This window comes from Vigna angularis, chromosome 1, assembly GCF_016808095.1.
Source record: "Vigna angularis cultivar LongXiaoDou No.4 chromosome 1, ASM1680809v1, whole genome shotgun sequence".
In the NCBI taxonomy this organism is placed as follows: domain Eukaryota; kingdom Viridiplantae; phylum Streptophyta; class Magnoliopsida; order Fabales; family Fabaceae; genus Vigna; species Vigna angularis.
Genome location: NC_068970.1, coordinates 48,334,768 through 48,347,974, shown reverse-complemented (window position 1 = coordinate 48,347,974; position 13,207 = coordinate 48,334,768). Strand labels below are relative to the sequence as shown.

The 13,207-nt window shown below is 31.6% G+C and overlaps 1 protein-coding gene across 1 annotated transcript; it reads left to right on the top strand.

The window, feature by feature from the left end:
* Positions 1-11,663: 11,663 nt before the first annotated feature.
* On the top strand, positions 11,664-12,713 carry LOC108338647 (vacuolar iron transporter homolog 4). Its single transcript, XM_017575660.2, has one exon. It carries the CDS (start codon positions 11,790-11,792, stop codon positions 12,453-12,455), a length of 666 nt encoding a protein of 221 aa, XP_017431149.1. The 5' UTR covers positions 11,664-11,789; the 3' UTR covers positions 12,456-12,713.
* Positions 12,714-13,207: the final 494 nt, after the last annotated feature.

Here is a 13,207-nt window from a genome sequence, read left to right as displayed (position 1 = left end):
ATTGATCTTGTCATCTCCATGACTTGCGATTCTTTCTCTATGACATACCATTTTATTTTGGAGTATAATTGTAAGTTGTTGCTCTATGCATTCATCTTCACAAGATTTGTGAAACTCACAAGATATGCACTACTTGCCACGATCACTTCTAAGTACTTTTATCTGTTTTCCACTTTTCTTCTCGACAAGAGCCCTAAATTTCTTGAATACTCAGAAGGCTTTTGACTTTGCCTTTAAGAAATAGACCAATTTCATTCTAAAGAAGTCATCAACAAAGAGGATGAAATACTTGTTGTTGTGATATGAAGGTATCCTCATTGGTCGACACGCATCGGTATTAATCAACCTAGTAAGTCTTTTGCTCCATGCTTTGTTTGTTGAGAATGGTAGTCAACATTGTTTGCCGAGGAGACATCATTCACATGATTCATTATTCTCCTTCAAGCATGGAAGATCTCTTACCATTTAATTCTAATATAGAAGCTTTAAGGCATGTTTGTTGAAGTAGCCAAATCTCCTATGCCAAAGCCATGAGTCATCAACTTTTGGTTGCATGGAAATATTAGTTACAAGTTTGACGCTTATAGAAAAACTTCTATTTCTCTTCTCCATTTTTACGTGGTCAATTTATATCATTTTATTGTCCTAAATTTTGCATGTATCATTGTCAAAATGAAGTGAATTCCATTCTCCATCATTTGACCAATACTTAAAAGATTGTTGTTGATAGGGGGTTATACCCACCTATATATCTATGTTTTTGATGATGAAGAAAATAATGTTTTATGGTTTCTTGCACAACAAATGACATAACAATTAATTTATCATTATTGTGTTTGTGCTTGAGATGCTTGATATATGTATTAATTGTGTGTAAATGAATCATAAGTTTAAACAGATTGCACATTACATTTATGGTGGAAATAATTGATTAGACATTGTATAAAATCTGTTAGATTTCTCCAAAATCAGTATATGCTTAATAAGGGCAAAATAGTTGTGTAGTAATTGATTACATTAGTTGTATAATCGATTAGCACACATTGCTATCTCTATATGTGTTTGATAAGTGCATTGATATGTTTGGAATCGAAATTTATTTGAAAATTTGCTTAAGTGTTGAACATAACCGATTACATAAGTTTCCTAATCAGTTAAATATGTTTCATATTTGAAAATCAATTTCATTTAAAAGCCTTAACTGTTTCTATCGGTCATATGAATTTTTTGTTGGCTTGTATGAATCGTTTAATTGATTGCATGCGCTATATAATCTGTTAAATCTTAAACAGGTGTAAAACTGTTAAAGTAGAGGAAAAACTTAACAAATTACATTAATTGCGTAATCGATTAAAGTGCGTCAAGATTCAAAAATCCTATAAATAATCGTCTTGCGCGCTATTTCAATACAATCTTTTGAAATATCAATTTCATAACTAACTTTTTGATTAAGTATTGATTGTAGGAGAGTCTAAGAACAGTCTTGGAGAATCACAGATCAAATTTGGATTTATCATCAAGATTCTTTCAAGAAATTTGAGCTGAAGAATTTTGATCAATTTTGCACTACTGGTGTATTGTTGTGAAGATCAGTTTAAACATTTTTAATATGAGGATTTTGATCCTGTGCAGTGTTAAACCCTCGGCAAGTGTAACCGAATCGTATCAAGTAATAAACCTGGTAAGACCAAGTATCGTTCTCCCAAAGGACTCACGGCCTAAACAATTATGTGATTTATTGATTAGCTAAGACTTGTATAAACAATTACTTGAGATTTCAATGCAAAATACTGAAAAGTAAGGATGTATGCATGTATTGATCAATGGGCAAGAAGAAACAAAACACATTATTTGAATTATATGGATGAATATGTTGTTGGGGTTTATCAATTTTATCCTATCCACTCTAATGTATTAAGGAATTCATCATTCTTTTCATTAATGTTAATGTCACTCTCTAAATTACTTTAAAACCGATGTCTCGGCGAAGAAAGCCTAATCATAATCAGTAGTTTACAATGTCTTGTCTCCCTAGCAATTAATCATGCATTATAGTGAACAGAAGCTTAAAGGTAACCAACCATCATACTCCTATGTCTAGGTTTATACTATTGTTTGGAGAGATTCCCAGATCTAGATTTCCCCGTATTTGTCCATATCGACAAAACCAATTATCATGACATTGAATGAGTTAAACAATGCATGCTTTGAGCAAAGAGGAAAAACCCTAACTATTAATGAAAGAAAGCATGTATCTTATAAAAGATCTTGAAGAACAAATTCCATTACATGAGAGTTTCAAAGGATTTACATTGATTCCCCAACAACAATAAAAGTTTAGTTCTCCATCATCATGGAAGAACTAGGTGAACAATGGAATGAAAGAATGAAAGATATAGAAAAATCCGAGAAAGAGAAGAGGAGAGTCGTCACCATCTCTAAATCTACCCCAAGGGGTGAAAACTGTGTTTCTGCTTCGTCCCAGTCAAAGATGACTGACCTAGGTTAACTAAAACCTTATATAGTATTCTAAAAATTACAGAAAAGTAGGCCCAGACCCAAAAAAGTGGCGCTCAGCGGCAATAGCGCGTGATCAATTCTTTCCCTCGACGACATTTTTCCCCTTACCGGTGCTAACAGGTTCTTGAGAGTGCCGCTCAGCGCTAATTACTGTTGAGCGGTACTTGTGGCTTCTCTTCTTTTGCACTTTTTGTTTCCTTTTTTGATTCCATCTCTGTCCCATTTCACTTCTTTCATCAAATCATCTAAAAACCTGCAAAAATAAGGAAATCAAGCATAAAACCTGTCCAACTCTCTTATTTCCAAAAACATAAGAAAAAGCTTGATTTCAAGCTAGTTTCTAAGTCTTAAAGGTTACGTTTGATATAAATTTTAAGTGTAAAAATAATAGTTTTTCAACTTTGCTAGGGGAAGAGAACTGTGGTGTTCTTCTTGAGGGTTGAGATTGCTCTCAAGGTGTTTGGAGAACCGGTATTGTTCTCTGTTTTGGTAAGATTGTGAGGGTGTTCACATCTTGTTACTATAAGTGATTTTGAGTGGGGTGAGAAGTACATTTAGAGAGAATATCTTTGTATTCTTGTAACTCAATCATTATAGTGGAATCCGTTCAACTAAGGTTATTGAAGGAAGACTGAATGTAGGCTTGGCTAAACCACTATATATCTTTGTGTTGATCTTTCTCTCCGTGCTCTTTTATTATTGATTCATCATACTTGTTTTTATTGTTTTCAAGAAAATAAAAGATTTTGCAAAACTTTTTAAAAGAAATTTTTTTAAGGCAAAATCCAATTCACCCCCTCTTGGCTTAAGATATAAGGCTTCATTTGTCTAACAATTGTCTTTTAGATTGGGAAGTAGTAAAACATCCTTGATGAATTTCGTACCTTTCTTTGTCTCCACCATGATGGTTCCTTTGCCTCGAGACTCCATCGTGTTCTTTCGCAACCAAACTTTGACATTGACAAATTTATGAATGTCTTTGAAGATGCTTTAATCTTTTGTCAAGTGATTGCTGCATCCATTATCCAAGTACCAACTTCCTTCCCCTTTAAGAGATTCTTGATTGGCATAGAATAAGTGTTGCTCCTGATTATGTTCTTCTGCAAAGTTTTCTTGATGCTTCTTTTTATTATGACAGTACTTCTATAAGTTACCAAATTTCTTTTCTCCTTTTACAGATGCTATATGGAAGATATTGTCCTTGACGGGTCATAGAGAAGCTTCTAGAATTTTTTTTTTCTAGAAATTTCTCCTCTACTTTTGTTTCCTTCATATTTTTAATTCTAAAACTATAATTTGAGCTTTGATTGAAAGACATTTTCGATCGAGTCTGCTTCATGCCTTTTCAATCTTTGTTCATATGCTTCAAAAGAGCCTATTACTTGTTACTAACAATGTAGTCAAATTTTTTGTTTATTCAATCACATCTACGATTACATCATATTTTTGGGGAATAGAAATTAAAATTTTCTCAATGATTTTTTGTTCAAGAATATTTTCCCATATGCTCTCATTTGACTAACTATTTCTTTTATTTTATAATAGTAGTCTTTAACGATCTTAAATTCTTTTATTCTTATTAATGCAAACTATTGTTTTAGAGAATGAAATTTAACATTGCATATCTCATCAATCCTTGAAACTCCTCTTGTATAATGTTTTAGGCTTGCTTTGCACTTATGGCACCTATTATTCTTGGAAAATTTGTGTCATCAACTCCTTGTTGAAGAGAAAATAAAGCCCTTAAATCCTTTTGCTTATTTTCCTGCAAGTCCTTCTTCTAAGCTGTAGTAAAAGTAGAGGTGTCTTTTGGAATAGTGAATCCCTATTCCATAATGTCCTATAAATCTTGAGAGCGAAAGAATGTCTTTATTTTGATACTCCAAAAATCAAAATTTTTTCCTGTGAAAATAAGTACTGCAATTGATAATGTTTGATTGGTAGTACTCATGGGTTGAGATAATATTTTAGAAGTAGTATAGAATGTAGTTATACTTTTGTCTAAAGTAGTTGAAATTTTTTATCTATGTCCAGTAGATGACCAAACATAGCTCTAGTACCATTAATATTTTGAAATTGTGAAAGAAATAGTTGATGGGGTAGAGAAAATGCGGAGATAGTAGAATGCGAAAGTAGTACTTGGAAGGAGTGGATTTATAGTTGTCTTAGTTGTGGTAGATGTTGTCTTTAACAATTTTTGTTAACATGTTTTATGCCATATGTCCCATAATATTTAGGGAGTTGAGATTGAAACATAAGAACTCTAGCTACATTTAAAATGTGTTGGTGTTTTGAACTCGTCTATTTTGTTGGGTTGTATAGACACAACTAGTTTGATGAAGCATTCCTTTAGAAGAGAAAAAGTCATATTGGAAAAATTCAAGTTCATTGTGAGACCTTACACATTTGATGGTACCAAAGTGCATATGTAGAAGCAAATTTGGTGGATTCTGTCACTTATGAACAATTTTCATATTAGGGTCGTTGCTATTTTAGAAGGCCAAGAAGACTTTAGTTAGACTGAGCTTTGACCAATTGGAATTTTCCTAAGTATCTAATGAAGAGTTTTTAGGGTTCCTTTCTTGTGCAACAACATTGACGATAACAAAGGGAAGAGGAAGAGTTATCTAGTTCTTCCTAAGGAGATTTGAGTGCTGTAAAATAATCAATCACAGAATGGGTTCCTTGTCGAAGACCATAAGTTTTTGTTCATAAAAGTTATTGGTTGGTAAAGATTATGAGCGTAGAAGGTGTATACATTGTTTTGTCTAAAAGATGTTAAGTGAATATTAAATATTGTTGTGGGGACTTTACAAATGTGTACTGAGAGTAACAAAAGAAAGCAATATGTATGTAAGCAATGACAAAGATCTTAGCTTTTAGAAGAGATTGAAAGAGTGAAATCTATGTTCAAACACACAATATCTATTAGCACAAAGCTGAAGAGAAGAAGTTTTGATGATGTCTCAAAGTCAAGTCTCAAGTGCTCTTGTTGCAGGAAGATATTCATGAAGACTTGTTTTTTATATTAAACATTTTGTAATTTAGTAGATTGATATATAGGGTGTGGTTTATCTTTGATTCTATGTATTGTTTGCCTTAGGTTGTGTTTAAATGCGTTTTGAATCAAAAAACCTCATTTTATACTTAAGATAATATCGATTACCAACTTGTGATAATCAATTACCAGTAATCGATTATGACTTGCCATAATTGTTGATTGGTACCAGACAGAGTGTAACGCAACAGAATAAAGCTTAGAGTAGCAGAAAGCGTGTTCGGTCACCTTTTTAAAATAAATTAGTCTGGTTTTAGAAAATTAATTTTCTTTCAGAAAATTTATCGAATAGTTGATATGCGTAAAAGATAAAAAATGTAGGGAATAGAAAATCACACTAGTAATTTTTATACTAGTTCGATTCAACAGAATCTACGTCCAGTCGTTAATCACTATAAAAAGTGATTAACTAAAAAGATTTTCATAGATTACAACAAATGGTGAATAAAACAGATAAATAAACCTTCCTTCGACGAACGAACCAGAAGAAGAACACTCTGCCAACTCGAAGAGAACCGCTCCGACTATCGACAAACGAAACGCGAGCTTCTCCTATTCACGAGACCAGGCAGAGCACCTTGCTAACTCGAAGAGAGCTTGCTCCGACTATCGACACACGAAACGCAAGCCTCTCCTGTTCACGAGACCAAGCAAGGGAACTTGAACTATAGCTTCTGAGAACTTCCTCTGACAAACAGTATTCTGCAAGAGCTTCTGTTCAACAACTTCCTCTTTTTTGAACTTCACAGAAACCCAATATATAGCCAACTGTTTATGAATATCTAAGGTTAAGTCCCAACTGCCACGAATAATCGATTATTGTAATTGATAATTGATTATTCAAGTCCGTTACAGGTTTTTCAAAAATGTGATAATCGATTATATGAGGTGATAATCGATTATTCCTGGATGACTTTGTGATAATCGATTATTGCCATTCTATAATCGATTATTGTAGTTAAAAATGCAAGTTTTACAAAGTTTACAAGACTTTCCTACTATATTTAATTTCTACAAATTGCTTTTAAATAATTCTAATATCTTCTTCAACTAAAACTTCTTGAAGCATCATCAAAACATTTTTCTTCAAGATTTACCAATACTCCTTATTGGTAACAATAATCAATTATCACGAGTAATTATGAGAATTTTCAAGCAACTTTTTGACTGTTGTGCATTCATTGATGCATGATTGATTACCATAAGTGGATAATAGATTATTACACGCTAGTTGACAACAAATTTTTGGAGATATCTTTGAGTGAAATCTATATAAATTAGTTTGGGACTCTCATTCTAAAATACAGAACAAATACAAAACTCATATCTTTTCTGGTGTGTGTTGTGATAAGTGTTCTAGGGTTTGTGTAACTCTTGTGTGTTGGCTTTGAGAACTTGGTGTGGACATAGAGTTAGAACTTTCACTAGGAGTGTGATTGAGTATTGTTATTGTTCCTGAGTTAAATATGTCATCCTTTGTGAAGATTCAAAGGAGGTGTTTGTGAAGATTTAAAGGAGGTGATCATCCTTCATGAAGCATTTAGAGGAGGTGTTCATCCCTTGTGGGTTTCAAGGGAAGTGAATTTCATCTCTTGGGGTAACAAGAGAGGTGTTCTAACCTTAAACTGTTTTATTTTTTTTATGATTGTAACAGTTTGTTGGCTTGTGATAGTTAATTGTTAGTTCTCGGTTGAGATTAACAATTGGACGTATAATTTGTGTGATTTGAACCATAATAAAAATCACCTATGCAATTTTCTCTCTTCCTTACTCTTTAATTTGTTTAAAATAGTTGTTAATAAATTTATATTTTACGAGGAAATTACTAAAGGTATTATTTGCAATAAAAAACCAATTCACCTCCTCTTGGTTTGTTATGCACGCTAACCATTCTGCTGCACCGCTTTGACAATATCTTGATGAATGTATGTAAATATTATATTTATAAGATATTAATTTATTGTTGAAAAAATAAGTTCTAGTAGATTTTCAATTAAGTGAATTTCTTCATCAAGATGTACTGATTGTACATGTAAATCCCTTTGACATTTAGGTATTGGCAACAAAGAGAGCACTTATGGAACAAATACGATTTCAATTATCTAAATTAACAAGTAATAATCTTTATTAGTCGAACACAAAATTGTAGAACAAAAATAATTAAATCCAAATACAACAAGTTAGCAAAAGCAAAAATGAATACCAAAATTTCCTTTGTCGACTAGCATTATTTAAGTTGACACTAGTAGTATATGTTATTACATTTTGATGATAACGTTACATCATCAAGACCTTTAGAATTACTATTGATAAAGCTCTTAACAACGGTTAAAAAGAGGAATCAACAACGGTTCACGAATTGTTGTTAATCAAGGTATTCTTGAATGTCCTATTCAATCGATGATAGGTGAAATCGTCATTGTTTATGGAGCTTTTAAAGACGATTTTTTAACTAAACTATATTGTCAAACTTTTTCCAACTGTGACACTAGAACGACAATGACTAAAAAGATGTTCCAAAGCGACAGAGACACTGCCACAAATGCAAAGAGAGGTGTAGTAGGGAGGTTCCAAAATGTGGCCGGATGGCTTCCCAATAGCAATGGCAAATGACAAATGCAACAGTGTTGAGTGACAGACAATAGTCGTGGAGACTAGTGGCCAAAGAAATGAGTTGCAGGAAAAGAAGAAAATTTCGAAGTGAAATTGATGAATGTTTACACTGCAATATTGTGTTGAGTAAAATATATTTCTAAAAAACGACGAAGGTTTTGAAACGAAACTATCGTTGTTTTTTTATTTATTTAAACTGAATTTTTAATCACAATTTTAGAAGTCAAACATCATTGTTTTCTTAAGTTTTAATGACAGTGTTGGTAGGAATCCATTGTTGTTTTCTAAATTGGACTTTTAACGACAAAAAGAGAACCACCGTCATTTTTTTCTTTTAAATTTGACTTTTAATGACTGGCAACAAGGAACTGTCATTTAAAAACTTCATTTTATTTTAAGATTGTTACCACAATTTTTATTACAACAAAGAGTCTAGTGGTTAAAATGGGCAGTTGAAGACCTTTTCTTTCAATAATGAGTCGATTTGTAAACATATGCTGTTGATGCTGATCACGGGTTAGTGTCCACCTTTCATCATTTGTATCAATTTTCGCTCCATGTTAGAAAAAAAAAAGTAAATTTGAAACTGTATACAATAAATGGAAAAAAATTATTTGACAAATATTTTTTAACGTTATTGACACTTATCTTTATTCTTTTTTTTTTCTCTTTTTCTTCTTTTAAAATATATAAAAATTCATTTTTATGACTATTTTACATATGTACGTACTATTATTTTACTTTAGTGTAAATAGTTTGGTCTTTTCATGTGGAAGGATTTCTTAAGGAAATTTATATCTTACCTTCTTACTAGTTTTTAAGTTTAAGTTTAGTCTATCTTTCCCAAACTTTTGTAACTACTTTATTTTATATATTATAGTGTCGTTATGACTGAAAGAAATGATAAACACGGGCAAGTTGTCAATCTAGCTAGTTGTGATTGTAGTATATATAGTGATGTATATGCATTCTCTTTTATTTAAAAAGAAAATTGTAGAGATTGTAAATTTTTTACTTAACAAAAATATTTCTCTGGGTTAGTATATTTTATTCCTATACTCAACATAATGGATTTGGGGATCCAAGTATTTATGATTAAATAAGTTAGGGGAGTGTGTATTCCGCAAGAAAGCCACATGCCACATCATTGAATACCAAACATAAAAGAATTAAAATTAAAACTAGTATCTTCTCGTTGCATTTAATTCCATTAAGAAAATATTATCTCAAAGTGGAATGTGCATTATTGCTTTGTTATTGCTAATTTTCCCGTAGTGGGTTCGTCAGGTTGTACTTTTTGTCTGCTTTAAGGACAGGCAGTGAGAATACTGAAATTCCCACTCAATTTCTCCAATTTTAAATTTTTAACGTGTTCAATTTCACTTTGTTAGGTATTCTTATATCAGATTCCTTTCTCTTTCCTTTCACACAACCATATAGTTCGTAACAAGTTATTTTTTGTGGCCTCTTGCTGTTTGCAGACAAAACCCATTATTAAATATGATTATCATAATACTATAGAAGGATTTGTAATATTTAGCTGGTTGTTTAGCAGATTCTTTATGTTAAATTTATGGGTTTTAGAACTGTTCGATAATTTGAAAAACTCCAAAAGAATCACTTGAATGTTAAAATTGTTAAATGAGTATTTAACTTGATTCATACTAAATTTTGTTAAAAAAATTAGTTTAGTACAAAATAGTTAAATAATATTATTTGTTTAAACAACTCATTTAACCACTGCTATGTCTTATACTATTTAGTAGGAAAAATTGTTGAGCTAAATTGATTAACTTCAAACCATTCGGGTTAGCTCTGCATATACTAAATAACAAAGAAAATGCTAATCAATGTTTTAGATTTTTAACTTCCCGTATTCATACACATATTCACTTTCTTTCACATGCAAAATTATCGTGAATGATATTTCAACTATATTCTTTTCTTTCTCCAAAAATGAAACTAATTACTCCCCGACAATCATCCTTGGCATTTTCGAATGAAGTCTGTATTCTAATTAATGCCCATTACGTAAGTATTCATGTTGCAGAGCTTCTATGTCGTATATATTCAGTACAGATATACAGACTGTATAAGAATTCTATGGTTACCACGTTTGTATTTTGCTCAAACAAAGAACAACAATTTATCTGGTTAGAGTGATTAATATAGGATTAACTTTTCTTATCTGATGCATGTCTTGTAATAGTTGAAGAGAAAAAAGAAAACCATTATCTCATCTAACATGTATAAACTAAACAGATGTAGGGTTATTGAAAGAAAGGTTATCATAATATTTAATAAGTCACTTTAAGGGAAAATTTTCTTAAATTGCAGAAAGATAAATTTAATGCCAAGTTTTGGCTGTTTTTGCTTCAAGAAAGTGCGTAGCCTTATCTTTCGTGTGGATTACACACTCCTCCAATTTATTATTTACAAACTTTAATTGCCACTATATCCGGTGGAGTGTGCACACTCCATCAAATATAATATATATATATATATATATATATATATATATATATATATATATATATATATATATATATTTATACATTAATTATATGTATACCTATTTCTATCTCATTGCCAAGTGTTTCATTTCTTTTACTGGGATATTTTCCTTCTATCATTGTCTAAACTACTTAAAGTTTACATATTGATTTATCCATAAGATTGAAAAAACAATAAAAATTTACACTCGTCTTGTATAGTGGAACAATTATAAGTAATATGGATCCTCTCAAGAAATTTTCCTAAACGATGATGTAACGAGAGACATAAATAGAATGATAACGTTGAATAGGTTCCATATTCACTTTTTTCATTTGTTCGTTTTTTTTCCCTGCTCATATGGTTTTATATGAATATTGCACGGCTCATGAGTTTAATTTGTCAGTTTTATATCTTTAAGTATGGAAATCTTTTATGCATTCACTAAATATGTTCGAAAATAATTGTCATTTTAAGAATTTTAATTTATTTTAAAACTATTTTAAAATAATTAGTCATTTGGAAAACTGAATGACATTATTTGTCTATATATCCACCATGTGTAATGCGTATATAGACTTTGAATGCAGCAACATAAAACAGATAAGTCTCAGATGTGTTATAGTCATCAAATGGTTCGAAAACTTTTATCGATGATGCTGCGAGATAGGTTCTTCTGTGACTATGTGAGTTTTCAAAGCATAAACGTCACTAATACTATACCTCTCTAAACAAACATGCAAGCTAAATTTCCATTCCTTCATTTCTTCATCTATATTATGACTTTCAAACTAATGAACCAAAAATGTAAACATTATTGAACCAAGCAAGAGGATACTATCTACAATGAGACTTGGATTCACTTTTTGGTGGTGAATTTTTAACCAGTCACTAACTTATAGTTAGTGCTGTCCTGATCACCACACAACTCCTTTATAAATATTTAGGTCATTTACGCCTCAAACTTGACGATTCCTCACACTATAAATATTCATCCCAAGAAGCGTGTGCTCTCCACAAGCTCTTCATATAACATAATTCTCATAAATTTCCTCCTTTTCCATATTAAGTATTTCCCAACTTCATTTCACCTTTATCATCCCACATGGCCAACCTTGGAGCTAGAACCAATGGAATTTCATCAAACCAAGTTGAGATCCCTATCCATGCAAATGGTGTGGAGTCAAAACCAAGCGAAGAGAGCAACATTGACTACTCTCAAAGGGCTCAGTGGCTTCGAGCAGCAGTGTTGGGAGCCAATGATGGGTTAGTCTCTGTTGCTTCACTTATGATTGGTATTGGAGCCGTTAAGAAAGAGATCAGTGCCATGCTTGTTGCTGGTTTTGCTGGATTAGTTGCAGGGGCTTGTAGCATGGCAATTGGAGAGTTTGTGTCTGTGTACACTCAGTATGACATAGAGGTGACTCAGCTTAAAAGGGAGAGAGAGGCTAATAACAATGGAGGAATGGATGGAGAATCTGAAAGGGAGAAGCTACCAAACCCTTTTCAGGCTGCAATGGCATCAGCACTGGCATTTTCTGTTGGTGCATTGGTGCCAATGCTAGCAGCTGTGTTTATAAGGAGCCACAAGATTAGGATGGGAGTTATTGGTGGTGCAGTTAGCTTGGCATTGTTGGTGTTTGGAGGGATAGGAGCAGTGCTGGGAAAAACTCCAGTGAAGAAATCTTGTTTGAGGGTGCTGATTGGAGGTTGGATGGCCATGGCCATAACATTTGGCCTCACTAAATTGGCTGGCTTTGCTGAACTTTGAACATCATCAGTTAGTACTTGTCATTTAAGTTGTGGCTTCTTTGTTTAAGGGAATAAGAGTGTGCTGTCACACTACATAGCTCTCCTCCCTTTAGGATATTAGGATTCATTGAGTTTTCTATGATGTCTCCGAGCTTTATTTCAAATGTTTGCTTTTAGTATTTCGTGTAGTATGTGAAACTGTCACAGTGGAAATATATGTATAATATGTGTGTATTGGTGTCAATGTACCACTATGTATTAATATTTGAAGTTAAATATATTTGTATCCATTAACTTAACTAGAAAATTGAAGTTCATCTGTTTTTAAAATTTTGTACTAATTTCTCAATTTTATAATAACTTAAATTTAGTCATTTTAATAACTTTTTTTTTGTGATTTTAAAGACATTTTTTAATAAATATTGAATATGTAAGCAGAATATAAATAACTAAAATACTATCGTAAACTTAACAAAATTAAATTTATATATTTTTAAGTTGAAAGTTTAATTGAATTAAAATTAAAAAAAAACTAATCCAAAATTTTATTAAAACTTAAGAGAACAAAAAATTATTTAATCTTATATTCAAATTTATATATATAAACTCTTTTTTATTGATGATGCAAAATTTAGATTTGATTTTAGTTCCGGCTATATGCTTCGGATTTCCTATATGAATAAACAAACAGTACTCCCTCCTTTTTTTTCTTGTTTTTTATGGAAAAAAATAAGAAATGTAATATTTTTCAATCCTCATAAAATAGTTATT

What these genes read in the sequence shown, in the direction of transcription:
- LOC108338647 (XM_017575660.2), top strand. Translation starts at nt 11,790, where the DNA reads ATGGCCAACCTTGGAGCTAGAACCAATGGAATTTCATCAAACCAAGTT.